The 24,914-nt window shown below is 35.8% G+C and overlaps 1 protein-coding gene across 1 annotated transcript in view; it reads left to right on the top strand.

Moving 5' to 3' along the window:
- Positions 1-24,437, top strand: part of STAT4 (signal transducer and activator of transcription 4) — a 45,879-nt gene extending 21,442 nt beyond the window's left edge. The window contains exons 9-24 of the mRNA XM_034429633.3: positions 897-1,055; positions 1,282-1,374; positions 2,420-2,479; positions 4,625-4,642; positions 4,740-4,833; positions 7,640-7,684; positions 8,840-8,923; positions 12,287-12,385; positions 13,749-13,884; positions 14,103-14,155; positions 16,376-16,470; positions 17,552-17,688; positions 18,006-18,197; positions 18,334-18,400; positions 18,677-18,785; positions 23,410-24,437. Of these exons, the coding sequence (XP_034285524.2) occupies positions 897-1,055; positions 1,282-1,374; positions 2,420-2,479; positions 4,625-4,642; positions 4,740-4,833; positions 7,640-7,684; positions 8,840-8,923; positions 12,287-12,385; positions 13,749-13,884; positions 14,103-14,155; positions 16,376-16,470; positions 17,552-17,688; positions 18,006-18,197; positions 18,334-18,400; positions 18,677-18,785; positions 23,410-23,436 (1,468 nt within the window). The 3' untranslated portion in view covers positions 23,437-24,437. The remainder of the gene's footprint in view (positions 1-896; positions 1,056-1,281; positions 1,375-2,419; positions 2,480-4,624; positions 4,643-4,739; positions 4,834-7,639; positions 7,685-8,839; positions 8,924-12,286; positions 12,386-13,748; positions 13,885-14,102; positions 14,156-16,375; positions 16,471-17,551; positions 17,689-18,005; positions 18,198-18,333; positions 18,401-18,676; positions 18,786-23,409) is intronic.
- Positions 24,438-24,914: the final 477 nt, after the last annotated feature.

The following is a 24,914-nucleotide window of genomic DNA, read 5'->3' as shown; positions in this document are numbered from 1 at the left end:
CTGTTTTAAGGAACAATCATGCTCTTTGTCACTTGTTCTCTCTGGAACTAGATTGCAGAACAAATGCAATTCAGCTTTCTATTTCTAGACTACATTTGTAGTTCCGACAGTAGAGAGTAGTTGCACACTGCAGTTTTGGTGCAAACTAGATAGACAACACTTTTGTGATAGCTCTTCCAACTAAATTTTACGGTATTGGCATTGCCTTGGGAAATACATCTGGCTGGCAGACAAGACATTTCTGGATTTTTAACAATGCACTTAGGAAATAATGCCCACTTTTTACATTTTCATGTATCATCTTAACCTTTTGAAGTCTTTCAAAAGGTTAATACTACACAATTAAAGCACATACGCACATATAAATTAATAGCTTCCTATAACACTGTCAGTTGACATTCATAATTTCATTAGGTCTTCAGAATAAAAGCAGATCTCTTCTTGAAGGATTGGTTAGGGAAAGTCTGCTGTAGGTTAAGAATTGAGCAAAATTGACTTGCTTTCAGAATTGTGCCTGTGATAAAAGAGAATTAAGACTGTTTTCATCTGAAGCAGAGAATTGCTGGACATAAGTTGTTGTGAATTCTTTTCTAAGCATAGATGGGAGAGCAAGTCTAGTTTTATCATTAGCTATAAGAAGAATTCTAATTCAGTAGCTGATTTTCTGTCATGAAAGAACAGAAAATTGCTTGCTAAAGAGTGGCCTTTTTTTTCATACCAGGAAGGAAAACGGTACTTTTGTGGTATTCTCTGTGGCAGGTGTCAAAATAACACTGTTGACCTTGAACATCATGTAGCTTTTCATTGGGGGAGGGGAGGCACCGTTAAAGTAAAGAATCTTCTGGGTTAGCCCCAGTCAAAGTTTAATGACTTGAATCTTTTTTGTGTTTATTTAGTTTCACACTGTTGACTGAGAGTCTTTTTCAAATAAGAAGGCAGCTGGAGAAGCTGAATGAACTTTTGATAAAACTCACCTACGAAGGAGACCCCATTCCATTACAAAGACCTCATTTGTTGGAAAGAATAAATGCTTTACTTTACAGTCTTTTCCAAAGGTATATAAGTTAATTTTCATTTTCAATTGAAGCTGTACCAGAAACTATTATTTAACACCCTTTCATCTCAGCCATGGAGATATTTAATTGTGCAAGAAAATTTCTGAAAACTGGGTTGGATAAAGTAAACAATTTTTTTTATGCTAACTTGAAGAAATGAAGCTGCTTGCAATCTTGCAATATTTCACCAGGATTGTTTGTGGACACTTATTTCCTTTCTCATTAGTTCATTTATAGTGGAGAGACAGCCTTCCATGCCAACTCATCCTCAGAGGCCTTTGGTTCTTAAAACGATGATACAGTTTACCGTTAAACTTCGGTGAGTAAAGGTTGCTGCTTGCCATTTATTTGATTGGTTTAATGTTTTGGCATATTTCTTAAAACCTCTCATGTGCCCTAAACCACATTCCTAAATAGGTGCAACAGTTTGCTTTTGGAAGTAAAATTTTTTTAGATAACTCTTAAGCCTCCAAATGCAAAAACTCGGGAAGTGAAAGTTAAAACGAGCTTTTCAAGCAAGCCAAATCATTTCCCCTCTTGCTTTAACTAATATCATTGTCCCTATTATATTCCATTTCTGTACTTTTCTACTTGTTGGTATGCATTTATATTTTCATCAGCATTTACCCGATGTTACTGATAGTTAAGATTAGTAATATTTATGTTATTTCTGTTCAAAACCAGAGTGGAATGGGGGAAGAGGGGAAAAATTTTCAGGTGGCATTTTTGGCTATAATACAGTCATTAACTAGGGCCTCCATGGATACATCCTACTTTAATTCAGCAATTGTTCTGGGTTTAGGGGACCTAGCAGGATCCCTTCTAGCTCCTATACAATTTACTTTAAATAAGCCTACTAATTCAGAAACGTATTTCTTTCCTCTCTACTCCCTGGGAATAGAGATGAGATTCCCTTCCCATCTATAGACCCCCAATAATTATTTCCTTACTGATTTCACATTGTCAACCAGCAGCCACCAGATGTTTTCCCTTATCTCTATTTGTTTCTCATAGTCCCTCTGAGGATTCTGTTTCCTTTGGTTTGACTTCTTTCACTTACAGATTTACGCAACTAGAATCCTAGCATCCAAATTCATTTCCTTATTTTCTTGACAACCCTTGACATTAACATTAACACCAACATTAACTTCTTTCCTTATTCCCCAACTCTGCCACAACCAGCTAGGTTGCATATACTTGGTGGCCAATCCACCAGTAACAATGTCAATCTGGTTGTCATTATATACACAGACTGCCTAATTTGCTTTCAGTGTTAATCGCCATGTTGTCTGAGCAATGCCTGAGACGTTGTTTATGGAGAGCAGTATTTTGCCATATTAAATTCCACACTTTTAACTTTCTAGGCTACTAATTAAATTGCCGGAGCTGAACTACCAGATTAAAGTGAAAGCTACTATTGACAAGTACGTAAGTTTTTTTAAAAATAGATCATTATAATATTTAGTAAAAATTCTCAAGATATTTTGAAAATGTTTGACACTAATGAAATCCAACTAGATTTGCTTCAGATTTTTAAATGATCAGAATAACACTTTTATTTCAATTTACATTTAACAAAGCATATTTTGAAAAAAGATGGTTTAGCTTTGTATGCAAATCCCAATATTACCGTATCTCTCTTCTAAATATTGTTCAGGCTTCTAATGTTGTTTTGTTCCTGAAATATTTTCTTCAGAGCCCATTGTAGTTTTTTCTTGCCAAAATGAAAGATGAATTGCCAATGTAACTTATTTCATTATTTAATCAAATTTGGACACCATCATCTCCCTCCTTATGCATCTACAAATAATTAGACACTTTCTGTTAAGGCATAAAAATGGATTTGTAGAGACTTAATAAAATAAGACAAGGGAGTGATAGAAATGTAATAGGATGGCATTGTTAATTTATTTGTTTATCATTACAATCCAACATTTCTCGGGGGTTAACACAATTTAGAAAAAGAAGTTTAAAACATTCATGGTAAGAAGAAAATCAGCATAAAAGGAAAACATGATAAAGAGCATGATTAATAAAAGAACAAGTCAACAACATAAGTGTAATTGGCAACTGAATCATCAGACACAGACTCATGAAAGTCTTTCCACTGCTTTGAGCCATTGTTGTTGCTCCACAACAAAACAAGACAGTTTTGATTGAAGTTCTCTTTATGTTGTTTGCGGTGTGAACCTGCAAATCAGAGATGTCAGCATTCTAAAGCATAAAGTTGAAAAGCCAAAGAATGCCCTTGAAGTTCATCCCGATAACTAGAAGAAGCTGATGACAGGTTTTAGTTAGACTTACGATAACTATAATAACTATAGTAATAAAATGCTGATGTTGTTAGAAGACTTAAATATGCAATGTTTGAATAAACTTCCACAGCTTATTTTTGATATTGAATCTCCGGCAACTAGCTAAGAGTTCAACAGTGGTAATGGCATGGGTATTGCTAGGGAAATTCCTTAGAGTTCTATTGTAAACGTGATTCTGCCTTCAGTAATTTTGAGTATCTAAACCGGAAGATCATTCTGGGAAATATCATCATATGATTCAGAGTTCTGTGCTGGCAAAATGCTGATGAGCTACTAAACTTGAACTTGGATAGCAGATGCCCTTTATGAGTATCTGCTCATAAATAGAGCCAGTTCCAAAGCTCTATTTTGGGTAGAGCAGGTGTCCAACATTGGCAACTTTAAGACTTGTGGACCAACTCCCAGAATTCCTCAACCATCATGGGTTGAAGTCCACAAGTCTTAAAGTTGCCAAGATTGGATACCCCTGCATAGAGTTGCATTCTCCCAGAAGGAATTGGGGAAGGCTTCTAGACTGAGATTTCTCACTTTGCCCTCCTACATTGAGGCATTGACAGGGGTGGGCTCCTGGGGGTTCGGCAAGGTTCGGGCAATCCTCTACCCAAGGATCGCTGGGGTTTGGTGAACCCCCAAATGCCATACCTGGCTGGCCATGCCCACCCCACCCCTCCACTCCCAGGAGTGCCCATGTGGTCCAGTCATCATTCCAGTAAGTGCAGGGGCCACGCGGAGGGTCTGGGAAGGCAAAGAACGGGCCTACCGGAGATTCCGGAAGTCTGGAAACAGGCCTGTTTCTGGCCTCCGGAGGGCTCCAGACCCCGGGGGAAGCAGTTTTCATCCTCCCGGAAGCCGACCCATGGGCACTGACCCAGAGAATCTTTTATCCATGTCAGTTTGTGCCCCAGAATCTCTTAGTAACTCTGAATCCATCCCAACCATATACTCCACTGAGATGATTGACATCTCTATTGGCTTTTTAAACAAATTTTAAAAGCATAGCTTCTGTAATGGGATTTGATTTGATTATTTTAAAAGGCTTTAAATGCATGATTTTTTTCAATTGGTGAAGATTTATTTTTTTTAATCTATTTGCTTTCACTTATATTGTATGTTTTTATTGTAAATCCCCAAGAGATTTCAGTAGCTGGTATATAGCAAGTTTAGGAAATCATTCAGTTGATTAAGGAAAGACATTTTGTATGTTTGAAGACTGGCACAAGATTAACTTGCTTTGTTTGTTTCTTTTAAACCCAGGAATGCCTCTACTATAAGGTATGAAAATATAAACGATGGAGTTTTAAGTATAAACACACTTTGCTTCTTATTATTTTACCTGCGGTTCTCAACCTTACTGGGATATGTTTTCTAGCAACCGCAGATTTGTTCTGTGTGGGACTCATATAAAAGCAATGAACATGGATGAGTCTGCAAACGGGAACCTTTCAGTGGAATTTCGACATTTGGTAAATCCTTTTTTTTTTTTTTTTTGGCACAGGAATTGGAAATCCTTGCTTGCTTCTCAGCATTTATGGATATGGCATTCCTGTTAATTGTGTACTGAGAGTTTCCTTTGAACTTGGTATAACTTAATTAGAAGCTGTGTACTGATCGAATCCCTGCCACTGCCAATTAGGGTCAAACTGTACCCGACAACTAGATGCATGTTTGCATCTAACTTTTATAGATCTCTAGCATTAACTGAGGGATGGGTGTGGATAATTCATAAGATCAGAGCAAATATGGCAATGGACCTGCACTTTTTTCTCAGTATTAGCACAAGAGAAAAACAGCAGCATAGATTCTTTTAATTATCATCTCCTGCCACTCAGATAGTCTTATTAATATTATTATTAAAGTATATTAAATAGAAATACAAATTTAATTGTGAAGTGTAGCTTGGGGCTTACTAATCAGAAAGGAACAAGTATTTCTCTAAAAAGGCATTTCTCTAACAAACACTCTTGTTATCTTAAAGTCTGTGTTGAGTCTTCATGTGGTTCGGCATGTATAAAGTTGTAACTTTTCTAGAAATTGTGAACGAGGGGGAAAAATTGTTGTTTTTTTATTTTTGGGAAAAACACAAAAATTGGAAATATAAGTAAAATATACTTTACTTATACTTTAAAATTCTCTGTAGATATAAATGCATAATAGATGTTGCTGTTAATGTCTACCTCTGTTTGAGAGCTCAGAGATATGAGGAAGAACAGGAGCAAATCCACCTACTTTTAAATTAAAAGTAAACAAGGAAAACAAATTTATGAACGGGGCCAAATTCTTCTTTTCTTGAGAAAACGTTACTGCCCCTCAAAAGTAAAAATGCATCCTTAAATACAAAGACAAAGATGCATTTCCTCCTTTGAAGGGTAAAAATTTATTCTCTCAAATATAGAGAGATTCACTGAGTTGCATAGAACGTATCTTCTCTGTGTGCAGGAATTGTTATCTTCTGAGTAGAAATCATAATTCATAGCATTTAGACACCGTTTTGGGGACAAAAAATTCACAGCAATATAGAAACACTTTTCTTTATTATTTAAAAACACTTTTCTTTATTATTATTATTATTACAGTGATCTCTGAATCACTGTAAGAAAGCCAAAACTGTATTTGACAGAAATATAATTTGTTTCAAATTTATGTACAGAGTAGAATTTTTTTTTAAAAAAAGATTTTATTGTCACTAGCTGAACATGCTTTATTTAGACCACATATCTTAAACTATGAACTCACTTCTCATCTATTCTTTCATAGTAATGTAGTTCGTTGGAATATAATAAATCTACTCTATATATACACATTCCTGTATGACTTTTACTCAAAGAATCAGTTGATATATTTCTCATTATGATGAGAAAGTCCAGGATATGATGAGTTGGGTTTTTTTTTTTTAGAAAAGTAGGTTAACAAAACTCCTGCTCTGTACTTAATAACAGAATTACTATTCAGCTTGTCACAAGCAGTTTCAAGACTTTCGCTTCAGTTTTATTTTAGCTGTATGTGCTATATTCTTTTTTCCCCCTTTTCTCTCTTTTTATTCTATCCAAGTGTCAACTGTCTCTCCCTCTCTCCATCCCCACACTACCCTTATCTTTCTAGTTACCTTCTTCATAAGGAAGTGGTCAATTTACTCTTTACTTACATTGTATAGAACAAGTAATAACCTTTTCATTGCACTTTTTGTTTTTTTCCAGTTTTTGGAAACAACAACAATAAAAGAGATAAAAGAACCCTCCCTACCTCCTTGGCACTTTTCTATTTATTTCCTATACTCTCAAAGTATGAGGCATGTTCCTTTAAACTTTTGTTAACAGTTAGGATAGACTTGCCCTTTGTAGTCCACAGATGCTTAGTTGGGAGATGCCGAAAAGGCTCCCTTAGAAGGAAGGACCACTTGTCATAAACTTTTTTTTTGCTATGGATTTTTATTAAGTTGTTCCAAATATTGAGCAAAGATGGTATCTATGGAGAATTATTTTTATGCGCTCAAAAAGCACAGCTATGAACCATAAAATTATAGGTAGTCCTCAACTTACAACAATTCATTTAGTGACCCTTTGAAAAAAGTAATTTATGACCGTTTTTCACACTTATGACTGTTGCGGCATTCCCATAGTCAACGTGATCAAAATTCAGATGCTTGGGAACTGGTTCATATTTATGACAGTTGCAGTGTCCTGGAAATGAGATCCCCTTTTGTGACCTTCTGATAAGCAAAGTCAACGGGGAAGCCAGATTCACTTAATAACCGTGTTACTAACTGAACTGCAGTGATTCATTTAACAACAGTGACAAAAAAGATTGTAAAATGGGGCAAAATTCACTTAAGAACTGACTTGCTTAGCAACAGAAATTTTGGGCTCAATTGTGATTGTAAGTCAAGGACTACCTGTGGATACAGAGGTCTTCAGCACAGAGATCCCCCAGTGTTATTATCTTGTTAGTAATAGATTTTTATTGGTTATTAAGAACAAAATATTATACATGGGAAGGAAGTGTATGTAAACATCATAAAGCAGCTGAATAAATCAAGCAGACAAATTAATAATCATAGCAAAATATAGTATGAGAGATGTTGATGTACGTTTCATTTTTTAGAAGTAGCTGAATTAGGTCACTTGAAAACAATGAAATAAATCAGTTTAGCCATCAATAGCCCGTATCATTTTACTTTAATATTTATTGGTAAATGTTGAATCTCATCATTAAACATTTCTGTGAATAAATGTTTTGCATATTGATGTTGGTCTTATCTTTTAATTCTTTTAGCAGCCAAAAGAAATGAAAGCAAGTGGTACAAACAAAGGAAACGAGGTAGGAAGAAATAATGGTTTGAGCTCTAGCATAGCATAATTCCATTACCTCATGTTAGATCGAAGAAAGTAATACTATATAGCATTTAAGACATAAATGTTAATCCTTTCTAAGGCCTATTACCTAAGAACAACAAAATAATACTGCAATATTTGAAACATAAATGCTAATCTTTCCTAAGGCCTATTATCTAAGCGGGAACTACCTAAAATGGATAAATTGATTCCAAACACATATAATGGCACAATGTTTTACTATTTATTTATTTTATTAAATTTCTATACCGCCCTTCTCCCGAAGGACTCAGGGCGGTAAATAGCCAGAAAATAAAACACAGAAATAAAAAATTTAAAATAAATTAAAATGAATTAAATAATTTAGGCTGAATTTTAAAATACCCCATAATTAAACAGATTAAAATTTATGTTTAAAATTTAAATTTAAAAAAGGAGAAGATTTAGGCCAGGCCAGCTTGATGAAATAAAAACGTTTTAAGCGCGCGACAGAAGGTGTGAAGATCCGGGATCCGGGATTTGTTATAATGTATTATGTATTTGTCCAAAGACAGGTAAATCTGTCTTAATGATGAACCTCCTGAATACTAAACTCAACCCCCCCCCTATTTTTGAAGAGAAAAATTGTACAAATGGAGCCTAAGAATCTGAATAACCAGTTTTTAAATAACAAAGTCACCCTAAAATGTTATTGTTAAAATGTTTATTGTGCTCAATTCATTTTCCCCCATTAAAGTTTAATTAAAGAAAATAGCTTTGTGGCTCCCTCTTCTGGTCTTTTTTGTCATCTGTAATTTACCAAATGAAAATACAAAATAATATCTGTAATACACACATTTGAGTTTGAAATTAATGTATAACAATATGCAATGACCACAGTCCCTTTGTCGAGTGAGGTGGGCTACATATAAATGTAATAAATTTACAAATAAATAAATGTACTGTTGTGCTCAGCTTCAGCTCCACTTCCGTGATTTGAGGATATGAACAAGATTTTTGCAATGGCGCAGCCCTTGAATTTCCCTGACCATTATGCTTTAGCAAAATATTTAAATATTTTGCAAATGTCATGAGGCAGAGATACTCTCAATCTTAAGAGTTCTAATCCATGTCATTTTAAAACTATTATTCCTCTTTTCAGATTCCTCAAGTGGTAACTGAAGAACTACATTCAATCACTTTTGAAACACAGATCTGCTTATGTGGGCTGACTATAGATTTGGAAGTAAGTGTTTTTGAACTAAGCTGAATGAATGGGAAAACATTTGAATTAGAAATAATGCACACTACTCACTAGACGTTTATGCTAATGGACTATATTCAGCTAATCAAATAAGACTATTTTGAAGACATCTGTGCCTCTCTCAGGTAACCTGTAATCTGTCCCTTCAGTTAAATAGATAGAAAAAGAGGCTTATCTAATTGAATATAATTGCTGGTTTTTTTTAAAAAAAAACAAATTCTACATAATTATTTGCTGAAGCCTGATTCTTAATTGTTGGTCAATAGACCAATACAGGGGTGGGCTTCAAAAATTTTAGCAAGGGGTTCTCTGCCCAGTTGGTGGGTGGGTGTGCCTAGTCGGCCTCCTGCACCATGGCATGGGGGGCGTTTTTGCCCTCTCTGGGCTCCAGAGGCTTTCCTCGAGCCTCCGGGAGGCCGAAAACGGCCTTCCCAGGCTCCGGAGGCTCTCTGGCCTTCCCGAACTTCTGGTAGGCCCATTTTTTGCCCTCCTTGAGCCCTGCACATACCTGCATCCAAAACAAGCCACATGGGGACTCCTGGGAGGGGCGGGGTGGGCGGGGCCAACCAGGAGTGGGATTTGGGGGTTCTCAGAACTGCACAGAATCTTAGCTAGAGGTTCTCCCAAACCCTTGCGAACGCCCACAGCCCACCCCTGGACCAATATGATTAATTTTGTTCTATCAATGGGCAACTCTGCCTGCCTGAGCCAAGTCAACTAAGCAAAATTGATTCATAATTAGTTATACTTTTGAGAGGTAAACAATACCTGCAACATTTTCTTTTTTCTGTTTGAAGATTAAACATGCAAACCATTATTTGCAGTAAAACTCATGAAAACTTTGCCTATTATCATTGTCAACAAAGCATCAGATTAGATGAGTCATTGATCAGATTCAATGAAGCTCTTTATAATGTAGATAAGGTGCTGTAGATAATGTAGAAGATACTGCCATAATAGTTAATATTTCATGACAATAAAATCCCTGACTTTGTCAGTTACAATTTTATTACAAAGTAAAGAATCATGTACAGGTGAAACTCGAAAAATTAGAATATCATGCAAAAGTTCATTTATTTCAGTAATGCAACTTAAAAGGTGAAACTAATATATGAGATAGACTCATTACATGCAAAGCAAGATAGTTCAAGCCTCGATTTGTCATAATTTTGATGATTATGGCTTACAGCTTATGAAAACCCCAAATTCACAATCTCAGAAAATTAGAATATTGTGAAAAGGTTCAATATTCTAGGCTCAAAATGTCCCACTCTAATCAGCTAAGTAAGCCATAACACCTGCAAAGGGTTCCTGAGCCTTTAAATGGTCTCTCAGTCTGGTTCAGTAGGAATCACAATCATGGGAAAGACTACTGACCTGACAGTTGTGCAGAAAACCATCATTGACACCCTCCATAAGGAGGGAGAGCCTCAAAAGGTAATTGCAAAAGAAGTTGGATGTTCCCAAAGTGCTATATCAAAGCACATTAATAGAAAGTTATGTGGAAGGGAAAAGTGTGAAAGAAAAAGGTGCACAAGCAGCAGGGATGACCGCAGCCTGGAGAGGATTGTCAGGAAAAGGCCATTCAAAAGTGTTGGGGACTTTCACAAGGAGTGGACTGAGGCTGGAGTCAGTGCATCAAGAGCCACCACACACAGACGGATCCTGGACATGGGCTTCAAATGCCGTATTCCTCTTGTCAAGCCGCTCCTGAACAACAACGTCAGAAGCGTCTTACCTGGGCTAAAGAAAAAAAGAACTGGTCTGTTGCTCAGTGGTCCAAAGTCCTCTTTTCTGATGAGAGCAACTTTTGCACCTCATTTGGAAACCAAGGACCCAGAGTCTGGAGGAAGAATGGAGAAGCACACACTGCAAGATGCTTGAAGTCCAGGGTGAAGTTTCCACAGTCTGTGTTGATTTGGGGAGCCATGTCATCTGTTGGTGTTGGTCCACTGTGCTTCATTAAGTCCAGGGTCAACGCAGCCGTCTACCAGGAGATTTTGGAGTACTTCATGCTTCCTTCTGCAGATGAGCTTTATGGGGATGCTGACTTCATTTTCCAGCAGGACTTGGCACCTGCCCACACTGCCAAAAGTACCAAAACCTGGTTCAATGACCATGGGATTACTGTGCTTGATTGGCCAGCAAACTCGCCTGACGTGAACCCCATAGAGAATCTATGGGGCATTGCCAAGAGAAAGATGAGAGACATGAGACAGAATAATGCAGAAGAGCTGAAGGCCGCTATTGAAGCATCCTGGTCTTCCATAACACTTCAGCAGTGCCACAGGCTGATAGCATCCATGCCATGCCGCATTGAGGCAGTAATTGATGCAAAAGGGGCCCAAACCAAGTACTGAGTACATATGCATGCTTATACTTTTCAGAGGTCCGATATTGTTCTATGTACAATCCTTGTTTTATTGATTTCATGTAATATTCTAATTTTCTGAGATTGTGAATTTGGGGTTTTCATGTGCTGTAAGCCATAATCATCAAACTTATGAATCAAGGCTTGAACTATCTCGCTTTGCATGTAATGAGTCTATCTCATATATTAGTTTCACCTTTTAAGTTGCATTACTGAAATAAATGAACTTTTGCACAATATTCTAATTTTTCGAGTTTCACCTGTATTTGCCAACAGTGTGGTGCTCGAACAAGTAAGTACCTGTTTTAGGTGCTGGAAGGTACATGTAATGAAAATATTTATTTTTTTGGAGCCAATATAGGAGGTATTATAAAATAGCATGAACAGATCTTAGATGGTTCTCATTTCTTGCTTTTTTTTGCATGTGTGACTTCTGATACTTAGTGACTTAGATTCTCTGCTGGGAATGTCTACTTGAAAACCAACTGCTGAAGGGGTTGAAGAGTTCAGTAAGAATTCTGTGCTCTGTGCAGACTTGCTCCTTCAGCTAAGTTTGCCCTTTACTTCTTCTTTTTCATCCCATATTGAAAACAAAAACTGAAAATGAAATAGCTAACAAAATTAACTGCATTAGTTGTAAGTTCTCAGCAGAAAAACAATCCATTTGCATTGTTTTTAACAGTTTTCTAATTTATTTAGAATGCAAAATTTGCTTATGAGGTAAATTAGGTTACGTTTTGCATAACCTCTTAAGTATAACCCAGCAAGGAAAAAAAACTGGGTTTTTTATATCCATTTTCGATGTTCAATCCTTGCAAAAATTTGAAAGAGCATATTCTCAGCATATTCTCCTTTCTAACGTTACAATACTTCTCGCAATGCAGTTGTTGTAGAACTGCAACCTATTCCCTGGGCTATTAAATCTTGCTCTGTTCTGTGTCTACATTGATTCCTTCATCTATCTTTCTCAACAGACGAGCTGTTTACCAGTGGTGATGATTTCTAATGTCAGCCAATTGCCTAATGCTTGGGCTTCCGTCATCTGGTACAACTTGTCCACAAGTGAACTCCAGGTACATTTTGCATAGCCAATTATCTTTTTCATAAAATGAGTATAAAAGCAAGTAAGCCCCCTTAGGCTTCTTTCGTGTGATGTACAGGTAGTCCTGGACTTACAACAGTTCATTTAGTGACAGTTCAAAGTTACAATGGCACTAAAAAAAAGTGACTTAAGACCATTTTTGTCACGACATTTGTAGCATCCCCATGGTCATGTGATCAAAATCCAGATGCTTGGCAACTGATTAATACGACCATTGCTGTGTCTCAAGGTCATGCGATCCCCTTTTGCAACCTTTTGAGAAGCAAAATCAATGGGGAAGCCAGATTCACTTAACAACCATGTTACTAACTTATCAACTATGGTGATTCACTTAACAATTGTGGCAAGAAAGGTCATAAAGGGGTGGCAAAACTCATTTAACAAATGTCTTTCTTAACAACAGAAAATTTGGATTCAGTTGTGGTCATAAGTCGAGGACTATCTGTAGTTCATTGATCAGCAGAAAATGTTTATATGCCTTTCTGCTAATTTTTTTCTGAGGAGATTTCTCTCGGTCAAAGTATTTTTTGCAAATGGAAATAATTGTTCCATTTACAAAATCTGTATGAATGTTTATGCTCCACATTTTTAAAATAGGCGTGTTTTAATAGATGTCTCATGTCTCTTTATGTTCTTGTTTATTTATCCTCATATTACTGCATGCCTTTTCTCTAATATAGGTATTTTTGTAGGCTATTTTTCAACCCTTTGGAGAAGTGCAAATGTTCTAATTGTCTTTTGCTTTTTCTTGTTTGTAAAACGAAAATATGAATTTAAAGGTGTTTATAAAAGTGCATGTTCTCTTTTAGGGCTGCAGAATACCCAGTAAAGCAATTGGCTTACTATTGCATACTTCCTAACTGAAATTAGTAAAGCAAAATAAAAATTAGTACACCCAGTACAAGAAGAATTATGGACTTAAAAGCACCATAGAGCTACAGCTTTGTCTGTGCATACAGACAAAGATATTTAACATTTTACAATAAAACTGAATTATAATGGCATGTTTTGCCTGCAAAAAGACTCAATTTTTTTAAATTTCTGAAGGGCAAAACATCATCATATTATTTGGAACCTACTAATATCCTTATTTTAATGATGCTACTGCATATGTTCTTGATGGTTTCCTTCCAGAGTCTCTAAAAATTAAGTACTTAGGACTTTTGACCTTACTTTTAAAGCCTTGAATTTTCACAATATTTAAATATAATTATTATTCTTCCCATTTCTACCTCTATCTTTGGACCCTCAGAGTCTCCCAGCAGTTTATAGTAATACACAAAAACTGGAAGTGGAGCTAATCAAAGTCTGTATTAATTTTTATTTGGCTGCAGAACTTGGCTTTCTTTAATAATCCAATCCCTGTTACTTTGAGTCAACTCTTAGAAGTCCTGAGCTGGCAGTTTTCATCATATGTTGGCCGTGGTCTGAATTCGGATCAACTTGGTATGCTGGCAGAAAAGCTAACAGGTAGGAACCGAGAATGTGCTTTGCCTTATCAGACTAATTTCCCATCCATGGTTTGACATGGACATGAGAGTTTCAATTAGGGTAGTAGAAAAGAGTCTTTGCTTTGAAGTTCCAGTTAAGAAAACAGGTTTGTCTTTTAAAACTATCATGACTTCATTTGAAAACAAGTGATTTTTTTGGAAAGACGTCACTCCCACTTTTTTCTATTTATATTTTAGGGCAACAGATTACTTCTGGTGATTATCAACTTTCGTGGTCAAAATTCTGTAAGGTACTGTATGTCATTAATATATCTCATTTTCAAAATGTTACTTTCCTACTTGCTTATTACATAATCTTCATCCTGCAGTATCACAGGATCTTTCTATAAGGGTCTATTTTTTTCTTTAGAACCTTCTGTAAGATTGTATCCTTTTCTTTCCATAAGGTTCTTTCTTGTCTCAGGTAAAGGTATCCTTCATGTGAAATTTCTATAAGTAACCTTAATGTTAAAGTGTGCTCTCCCTATTGCAAATAGAATGGTTAGTGGGTCAACCTTGCTTCACTAGTGTGAATGGGTGGCTGTACTATTTGGAAAAGAAACTACTTGTTAAGTGCTACAAAGCAAGGGAGAATTTTTAAATGCATTGACAATGTTTTAAAAAAGGAACAGTGGAAAAGTTAAGGCTGACACTGTTTATATCTTTTCTCTTAAAAAATACTGGAAACGCCTGTTTCTGTTTAGGATTTTTTTTATTCAAAAGACAATTATGAGATAATATAGTAGAAATGATTTGGATATTTTGGAGTATTTGGAACAATATAATGAAAAACAAGCTGCACTGATACTATAAGATGGAGAAAAGGCCTTTGCAATTTGAATTGGACTTTTTTTAAAATGGGTAACATTAATTTAAATTTCTCAGAAAGCATAAATAATTGTTAATCAAAAACTAACAAAATCTTAGATTCAAAAAGGGTCAAGACAAGAACTGGTAAAAATATGTTTTGCTGAAGCGTGAATTGGTTCTGTCTGTGGGGAATGAAACTGAAATTCTGAAGAAAGAGCGTAAAATAAATTATGCCTTGCAAAAAATCAAAATATTCTTAAACAACTCAGTGAAAAACAGGCAAAGATATTGACTTATAAAGTTCATTGCCCTCATTGTGTATATACTAATACTTAAGAGTATTCAACCAGGTGAGTTTGAGTTCTTACTAGGAAAAGGCATATGTATTTTAAAAGGCATAATGGAGACCTCTTAGAGTAATACCCAAGACTGGAATACAGCTATTAAAGATTACAGTTATTAAAAAATACAACTATTAAGGAACACTTGTACAGAACTAATGTCACTGTTTTAAAAAGAGAGAAAATTCTGATCATTATATCTGACTCAGGTACTAGATGCTAGTTAGAATAGATAAAACTGATCTGTAAGCACCTTGAAGACAATACGTTAAGTACCAGGGCTCGTTTGAGAGCCTTGCCAGAACAAACTTATTTCATTTTTTAATAATTCCCTTAATAGATTTAGAATTATAGGTAGCCCTTGTAATTTAACCTTACAACCACAATTGGGCCCAAAATTTCTGTTGCCAAGCAAGGCAATTGTTAAGTGAACTTTGCTCCATTTTATGACCTTTCTTGCCACAGATGTTAATGGAATCATTGTAGTTGTTAAGTTAATTACACGGTTGTTAAATGAATCTGGCTTCCCCATTCACTGTGCTTGTCAGAAGGTTGCAAAAGATGATTGCATGACTCCAAGACATTGCAACCATCATAAATACATGCCAGTTGCCAAGCAACCGAATTTTGAACATATGATTATTAGGATGCTGCAATGGTCGTATGTGTGAAAAACAGTCATAAGTCACTTTTTTGCAGTGCCATTGTAATTTTGAATGGTCACTAAATGAATGGTTGTAAATCAAGGACTATCTGTATGTAGATATATTATATCTTGAATTCAGGAAGGCTTCTTTCATGATAATAAAGGAATACATAGCTCTCTCAAAAATCATTCTGAAAGAGTACAGTTTTTGCCTATTGGCTGCTTGCTTGTTCAAAGTTATAATGGTGCTGAAAAAGGAATCTTACAATAGATCTTCAAAGTTGCGGCTTTGCAGCATCCGTGCAGTCAACTTGATTTCAACGTAAGTGCTTTGCAACTGGTGACCATTTACGATTCATTGCTGACTTCTAACAAGCAAAGTCAATGGGGAAGCTGGCAGGAAGTCGCAAGTGAGTCCTGTGATGTCACACTTAATAACCCACAATGATTTGCCTAACAAGTTCAGGTTGTCAGTCCCAATTGCAGTTGGTAAGTAAGGACTAACTTTACTCAGCATTAGTTCCTCTTTAGATTGAAAAAGGTAGTAGAGCACCAGTGCTGGGTGCTTTATTCTTCAAGGTTTTTATAAATGACTTGAATGATGTGTACTTATTGATATGTTACTTAAATATATTGCTTCATTTATACTGTACCCAAATTCGTTTTAAAAACAGGAACACTTGCCTGGTAAATCGTTTACATTTTGGGCATGGCTTGAAGCAATCTTGGATCTGATTAAAAAACATGTTCTTCCTCTTTGGATTGACGGGTAAGCAGCATTTTTGCAAAATTAAAGCTGTGGGGAAAGCTTTGCTTGTGCAAAAAAAAAGAGGTAAGTATAATTGATATTCAGCAAATCCATAGGGAAGAATTAGTTGGTCGAATTCTGGTTCTCTTACCTTTATCCAATTTGCACTTAGCAGAATTCTGTGATCAGAACCCCAAATGTAATATTCTTGATATTCTGCTGCAGAAATAATTCAGTAATACATGCACTCAACTCCACTACATATTGCTTGCACAGTCAAGGTAAGGAATGAAGATCGTTAGATGCATATATCTTATTTTCAAGATACATTGTGGAAGGTGTGAGAAAAATGCTTAACTGAATAATTAATCAATAATTAATAATAATGATTCCAATTAGCATATGACTTGAAAGAATCACTATTATTAACCCGTATTTATTTTTTTAAAGAGAATTGGGAGACATTAATGATGGTGGCAAATGCAATGGCAGAAGAAGGGATATTGGGGAAGAGGTTTGTAGCTTCCTGACTATATATTGCTTCTTTGAAGCTTTTATTCTACCTGCAGAAAGAAGCAGATTCTCCTTCAAATTCAAACACAAGTTGAACCTTGTGACTTTGTGCCTGTATCAATGCAGTTTCCTTGGCAGCAGTATAGAAGAAGTGATTTCTTGCTGCTTCTTCCAGGATGTTTTGTTGTTGTTAACCTCCCAATGTAGCCTGCAAACTGGGAAATTCTTGATGGTTTCTCATCTGAGTAATAATCAGATTCAACCCTGTTTAGGTGTTTTTTTCCCTAGATCAGCCAAAAATAGTTAAATATCACCTGCTCATCCACCGGACAAAATACCACTCCTGTATTTGTGTCAGAGTGGCAATTGAAAAATAAATTCCTTCCTCCAGTGCCACTTCTCTAATCATATGTGGTCTTTTGTTCTTTTGTTAGACTACAAGGCTGATTAATCCTGTAGAACTTTCGTTTTGGTCTGCCAACCAGAAATTATCTGGGATTATCATATAACATTTTCCCAGGTGAATTCCACAGTCCTTTTTTACAGGTATGCATCCACATAGTGTTGTACTTTCACATCCTGTTTGCAGGTGTATAATGGGTTTTGTGAACAAAGAAAAGGAGCGAGCTTTGCTGAAAGACAAGAAACCTGGGACGTTTTTGCTGAGGTTTAGTGAAAGCAATTTAGGAGGGATTACGTTTACCTGGGTATCCCAGTCTGAAAATGGTAAGTTCTGTACTGCTAAAATACATAACGCTTCACTTTATCTTCATCTTTCCTTTATGATTCCTTAAACCCTTTGTGGGTAGGTACAAGAGAACTCTGATCCTTTGATTTGACATGCTGAACTACTGATGCTTGATTCGATTTGGCAGTATTTGTAGATTTGGCATTTTATTTTCCAAGTTGTGCTCTGTCCTTTTTGTTTGTTTGTTTATAAAATCTGCGAACCTATCCCCTTATTAATTTGATTGCCATATACATATGCATATAGTACTCCTTATAAGTCTATCCTCTTATTAACAACTCTGTTATCTTCGCAGGGGAAATGAAATTTCACTCTGTTGAACCATATAACAAAGGCCGCTTAACTGCCCTGCCATTTGCAGATATATTACGAGATTACAAAGTTATTTTGGCAGATAACATTCCTGAAAACCCATTGCAGTATCTTTATCCCAATATCCCCAAAGACAAAGCTTTTGGAAAGCACTACAGCTCTCAGCCTAATGAAGGTCAGAAATTATTCTGAATGTCTCCCCTTCCCTTAATTGAGCTAAATGTGTGAAGTGACCTCCTCCTAGATACCCAGAATCTCTTACACTTTTTAGTCTTGATCCAGATTTAATGTGCATCATATTTTACATTTAGTATCAAGACCTACAGAAGGAGGAACCAAAGGTTATGTCCCTTCTGTCTTCATTCCAGTCTCCAAAATGTGAGTAATCATTCTATTTGTTTCAGTTGTTATTTCCTAAAGTAATTAATATAGGAAACTTAGCAAACTCTGCTGCGGGATGATGTTGTTCTTTAACTGAGATGTTAAAACATACTGAGAAACCCGAACTTTTTTTTAAAAAAAATAATTTGATTGAGAGAAAGGGGGTGATGGGATGAAAGGAAAGGCATTGCAAACATGTGAGAACAATAAAAGTAAGATGTTACAAAGTATATCATGTTTCACTCACTAAATGTAATTGTCTTTTTTTTAAAGTCTGAATAATTCCACAGATCCACCTTCTCCATCAGATCTTCTTCCCATGTCACCAAGTGTTTATGCTGTTTTGAGAGAACACTTGAGCCCTTCTGTAATGGAAACTGCTGTACGTTACACAGGTTTTGTTTATTTTTATTTTATGAATAGAATAGAATAGAATAGAATAGAATAGAATAGAATAGAATAGAATAGAATAGAATAGAATAGAATTGAATTGAATTGAATTGAATTGAATTGAATTGAATTGAATTCTTTATTGGCCAAGTGTGATTGGACACATAAGGAATCTATCTTGGTGCATAAGCTCTCAGTGTACATAAAGAAAAGATACATTCGTCAAGAATCATAAGGTGCAACACTTAATGATAGTCAAAGGATACTAAATGAGCAATCAAATCATACTAGAAAACTAAATAAAACAATATAAATTGTAAAGATACAAGCAACATGGTTATAATCATAAGTGGGAAGAGATAGGTACTAGGAAGGATGAGAAGAAGAATAGTAATAGTAAATACATAATAGTAATTAGTAAATAATTTGACAGTGTTGTGGGAATTAGTTGTTTAGCAGAGTGATGGCATTCAGGGAAAAACTGTCCTTGTGTCTGATTGTTCTGGTGTGCAGTGCCCTATAGTGTCATTTTGAGGGTAGAAGTTGAAACAATTTATGCCCAGGATGTGAGGGGTCTGTAGATATTTTCACAGCCCTCTTTTTGACTTGTGCAGTATACAGGTCCTCAATGGAAGGCAGGTTGGTAGCAATTGTTTTTTCTGCAGTTCTAATTATCCTTTGAAGTCTGTGTCTGTCTTGTTTGGTTGCAGAGCCAAACCAGACAGTTATAGAGGTGCAGATGACAGACTCAATAATTCCTCTGTAGAACTGAATCAGCAGCTCTTTGGGTAGTTCGAGCGTTCTGAGTTGGTGCAGAAAGAACGTTCTTTGTTGTGCTTTTTTGATGACGTTTTTGATGTTAGGTGTCCATTTTAAGTCTTGAGATATGATAGAACCTAGAAACTTGAAGGTCTCTACTGTTGATACTGTGTTGTCTAGTATTGTAAGAGGTGGTAGTATAGGAAGGTTTCTCCTAAAATCTACCACCATTTCTATGATTTTACAAGCAGGTACTGAAAAAATGACTGTTTGATTCATGACAAATAATAAGCTATCTGAATTATCAGAGCTTATTGTTATAACTGTTTAATAAAAGAGTGTTGATTTGCAAATGCTACTATTTCTTTAGTTTGATTCTTCATACATTCCTAAGCTTTTGCTGCTGAGAATATCTTTATTGGGGGAGTGATAGCAACTTGAATATACAGAACTTAAAACAGTCAGTTCAGGAAAGTGAAAACCATTTTATAAACAAGTAAATGCAACTGAAAGTGGAAATATAGCAGAAGGCACATTTGCAAAGGCAGACACTCAGGTTATATCACAATCATTTTGGGCTGTCGCAACTCAAATTATTTCGGACCAATTTAAGGACATTGGTGGTTCAGTTCAAAGATTTACAGCATTAGATTAATATTTCAGGTAGATTCCTTAAAAATGAGATGCTGAAACTATTCAAAAGCTTAGAAGCTTAGAACCTGGGCTAAAGACAGAGATAAAATAGATAGATAATAGATAAAACTAAAAATAGATAAAACTAGATAAAATATATTTGTTAAAAATTGGAATGTATTACTTTTTTAAAAAACCCAATTCTTCAAAGATAAATACTCTTTGGAGAAAATGTTGCTTTTATTTCTGAAATTCATTTCCCTTATTTTTTTAACCTGTTAGTTTATTAGTGACTCAAAATTGAAACAATACCATTTGTAATTCTTGCCAGACCTTTACTTCTTACAGATTTCAAATACTTTTTCACTACGTTCATTTCCTTCTCTGGAAGCTAATAAGATGGGCATGTACAACATAATTCTGAATGCAGTAATAGCAATTTGAAATGTTTACGGAAGTTGTTTACTCAAAACATATTTTAGCCCAAATGCTTAGCTACCTACTTTTTCAGACAACCTCTCTGCCAGAGCTACTTTGTTTTGCACAGCTGGCACCCTTTACGTCCGTCTTTGTTTTCTGCTTACCGTAAGTTCTACAGATGCAGATACAAATATTGTGCCCTTTGGTACCCTTCCACTTTTTTCACAAAGAATCTCAATATGCTATGAAATGTTGAAACTGACATAAGTAAATGGCATCCACCAATGTTATTTTATAGCCCATGGAGTAGACACTTCAGATTTGATGTACAAGTTAACCTATTTTTGCAAGTGTCCTGTGGTTACAGCCATTCTTTTAGTAATTGTTCAAAGTTATGAAGGGTCTGAACCAGGGAGATTTACTACTCATTTTTGAAGTTGTGGTTATTGTAGCATCCCTACAGTTACCTGACCATGATTTGGACCCTTGGCCATCAGCTCTCAATTATGATTGCAACTTCCTGCAGTCATGTGATCATTTATGACCTTTCCTGCCAGTTTTCCACGAAGTCAATGGGGAAGTTGGCCGGAAGTTGCAAGTCATTCCTGATCATGCCACTTTTTCTCCCAAGGACCTCCTATCTGTGGCACTTGCTCAGCCTCCTTATCACCCACCTGTAGCAACTACTGGCCCACTCACACTCTGTAGGACCCACTTGGCCGTAGTTCTTGCCTATCAGCTTACTTATCTGGGATTCCTATGTCTTCCCACATTGCGGTCACATAAGGTTCTCATTTAATGACTTATGTGGTCTTTGGGTTATGACAGCAACAAAAACTGTGGGATTGCTATTACTAAGTGGTGCACTCATGTGATATTGAGTTTTATAACTGTATTGCTTAGCAATGGAAATTCCAGTCTCATTTGTTATCACAACCCAAAGTTATCTAAAAATGGCATGGACATAATTACTGGTACCCCGATTTATTCTGTAGATATTTCTCAAGCATACTGTTTTGAGGCAATAACTGCAATCAGAGTACTTTCTGTTAACTGTGAATAAAACATCCATACTTCTCAACTGGCAATTTGTCCCTTTTTTCTTGAACAAATTGTTCTGGTTAGTTTTTAGATTCCTTCTCCCAAATGTGAGTTTCAGCACTTTCTATGGATACTCTCTTGGATTCAGATCCAAACTCATAGCAGGCCACTTCAGAAAAGACAAATATTTGCTTTTTAACCATTTTTGGTTTTCTTAAGATATATGGTTTAGATCAGGGGTCTCCAACCTTGGCAACTTTAAGACTTGTGGACAAGTCTTAAAGTTGCCACGGTTGGAGATCCCTGGTTTAGATCATTATCCTGCCTGAGGACTGTGATCTGCAACTGACCCAGAGCTTTCTGGGGGCATTATGTTCCACTCCAGAATGCCTTGATAATCTTCTGGTTTTCTTGTGCCCTGCTCAGATTCAAGGCACTCAGTCCTGGAGTCAGCAAAGCAACCCCATAACATTAGGGAGCCTCTTCCATGTTTTACAACAAGGATGGTGTTTTTGTCCTTAAAGGCATTGTTTTTTTCTTCTGTGAACATAGAGCTGCTGTGACCTACCTAAAAGATCCACTTTTGTTTCATCTGCCCAAAGTCTGTGGAAGGACTGTGGCTTGTCAACATGCATTTTATCCAACTCCAGTCTGGCCTTTGTGTGTCTGTCTTTCAGAAGTGAGGTCTTTCTGGATCTTCTATTATGAAGGCCAATTTCACTCAGATAGTATTGGATGGTACCACTCAATATTGTTGTATAGGTAGTCCTCAACTTACAACAGTTCATTTAGTGACCATTCAACATTACAATGGCACTGATAAAGGTGACTTACGACCGTTTTTCAGTTACAACCTATGCAGCATCCCCATGATCATGTGATCAGAATTCAGATGCCTGACAACTGGTTTGTATGTATGACAGTTGCAGTGTCCCGGGGTCATGTGATCCCTTTTGAACCTGTTGTCAAGCAAAGTCAATGAGGAAGCCAGATTCACATAAAAACCAAGTTACTAGCTTATCAACTGCAGGGATTCACTTAACAGCTGAGGCAAGAAAGGTCGTAAAATGGGGCAAAACTCATTTAACAAATGTCTCACTTAGCAACAGAAATTTTGGATTCAATTGAGGTCATAAGTCGAGGACTACCCATACCTTGATCTTAGTGGCCAGCCAGGATCTGTTCTGAAGTTTTCCTTAGTTCTTTCTCCTGCCATTCAAACTATCTTTCTGTTGATATCGGGGTCAATTTTTCTCTTGCAGCCACATCCAGGGAGGCTGACTATAGTCCCATGGACCTTAAACTTATTGATATTTGCATCCAAGATCACAGGAACATAAAGCTGTTTGGAGGTCGTTTTGTAGCCTTTCCCTTTACCATGCTTGGCTATTATCTTCCTCCTCAGACATCTCCCTACTTTCATTTTCCTGTCCATGTTCACTATGCTGTACACAATGACACAAAATGCCTGGGCTTTTTTCTCCATTCAGATAAACTGAATGACTGATATGAGATTGAAGACATCTGTGATACTAATTAAAATAAATAGCTTCTTTTGAGAAGTCATTAAAATCCAATGTCTCTTAACTTCTAAGGAGTACCAATCATTATGTCCATGGCATTTTCATTTTTTTAAATTAGTTATGAGAATAAATTGAGTCCTATTGGCATTTTAATTATTTTCAAGAAGCTGCAGTTCATATTACATTTAAGAAAAAAATACCTATTAATTCCAATAAACTTATATTTTTGTTCTCTTGTAGTTGAATTCTCCGTATGCAGCTGAGTGACTTTCAGATACTGAAGATTTTAAAACGCAGATGAACAAGTTTGTGTGCATTAATATGTGTTTATAAGAGAATGTTCTTAATTTCCCTGTACTGTAAATATATTTTTCTAAGAGATATACAGAATTATCATCTTGATTGTAACTCTTAATTTGCTTAAACAAATATTTGATTTGGTTCAGATAATGGTTTGACATGGCTAGAATGAACCTCATATTCTGTACTATTCAAACTTTCATTGATATAACTATGTTGAATTTGCACATCATACAAAGTCTGTTAATTTAATCTGATTTATCTTGATAAATCAGATTAATATTGATAATTAGTATTGATAATTACATTAACCAAAATTTACGGTCAATTTTGTTCCATGGACCTATCCACTTGTGGCTTATTCAGTTAAGATATTTTTCATTTCCAAAATTTAGATATTAGAGAAATTGATTTATTCAAACCTGAAAATAAAAACATTACTTCATGTGTGAAGAATAGGAAGTGAGATACCCAAGTTTATTAAGTGCAAGATTAATGCAGTATTTTCATAGTTTAATAGTTTAGGTCAGATGCTTAATCCAATCCACACACAACAAAATTATGATTTTTCAATATTTATTAGTTCAATTTATTAGTTCAATTAGTTCAGTATATCCTAATTTTTGTGATATTTCAATATGCTTTTATACCAAATTGTTTACAAGTGACAAAGTTTCAAGACAGCATATTATGGAAATTCAACAGCAGTGTGATTGAAAGTGAAACACATCATATTGTCGATTTTTATTTAAAGCCAGGTTACTGAAATAACAAAATTCAATTAATAGTCAGCTGAAATCCAGAGCAGCCTCTGGATTATCTAGTTTCCTTAGAAAGTGATGTTCCAAATCAGGAAATGAAATACTTTCCAGTGTTTTAAATTTGTATAGCATGCTACATGATTATGCTATATTTTTCCAATGCTGTTGCACAAAACTCTGATTTTATATAAATACTTTCTAACTTTATTTATTGAGTTATTTGTTTGCTTGCTTGCTTGCTTATGATGTTTATAAGATCTCTCCAATCCACCCATTCTTACAACTCCCCAATATCTAAAAATGTATTAAATTGTGTTAAAACCATAGTCAATGTAAAAAAAAAAATTACAATCACATAACGCTTCTGTAGAACTGAAGTATTCTTCAACACGTGTGCCCTGAACTACTTACCTGTAACACCAAGAACATCCTCTAATTATGGGTGAACTTGGGTTTCTTAACATTTTAAGAAACACTCAAACTAGTGCAAGTTTATCTGTCCTTAATTTTTACAAAAGAAGAAAACCCCAATTATCTCTCTCCTCTCCTCCCCCCCAAGCAGTTTATCCTTTTCAGCCTTTCTCCTTCTCACTGTGCTACCCTAACTCTCAAGGTTAGCTGCCATCTTTAGAGAAAAGCCACTCTAGCAAAGGAGGTCTTTACTTTATTTCATCTCAGGTCATT

This window comes from Pantherophis guttatus, chromosome 1, assembly GCF_059756535.1.
Source record: "Pantherophis guttatus breed Tessera chromosome 1, ASM5975653v1, whole genome shotgun sequence".
NCBI classification, from domain to species: Eukaryota; Metazoa; Chordata; class Lepidosauria; order Squamata; family Colubridae; genus Pantherophis; species Pantherophis guttatus.
This window is presented reverse-complemented; position numbering and strand designations above follow the sequence as displayed.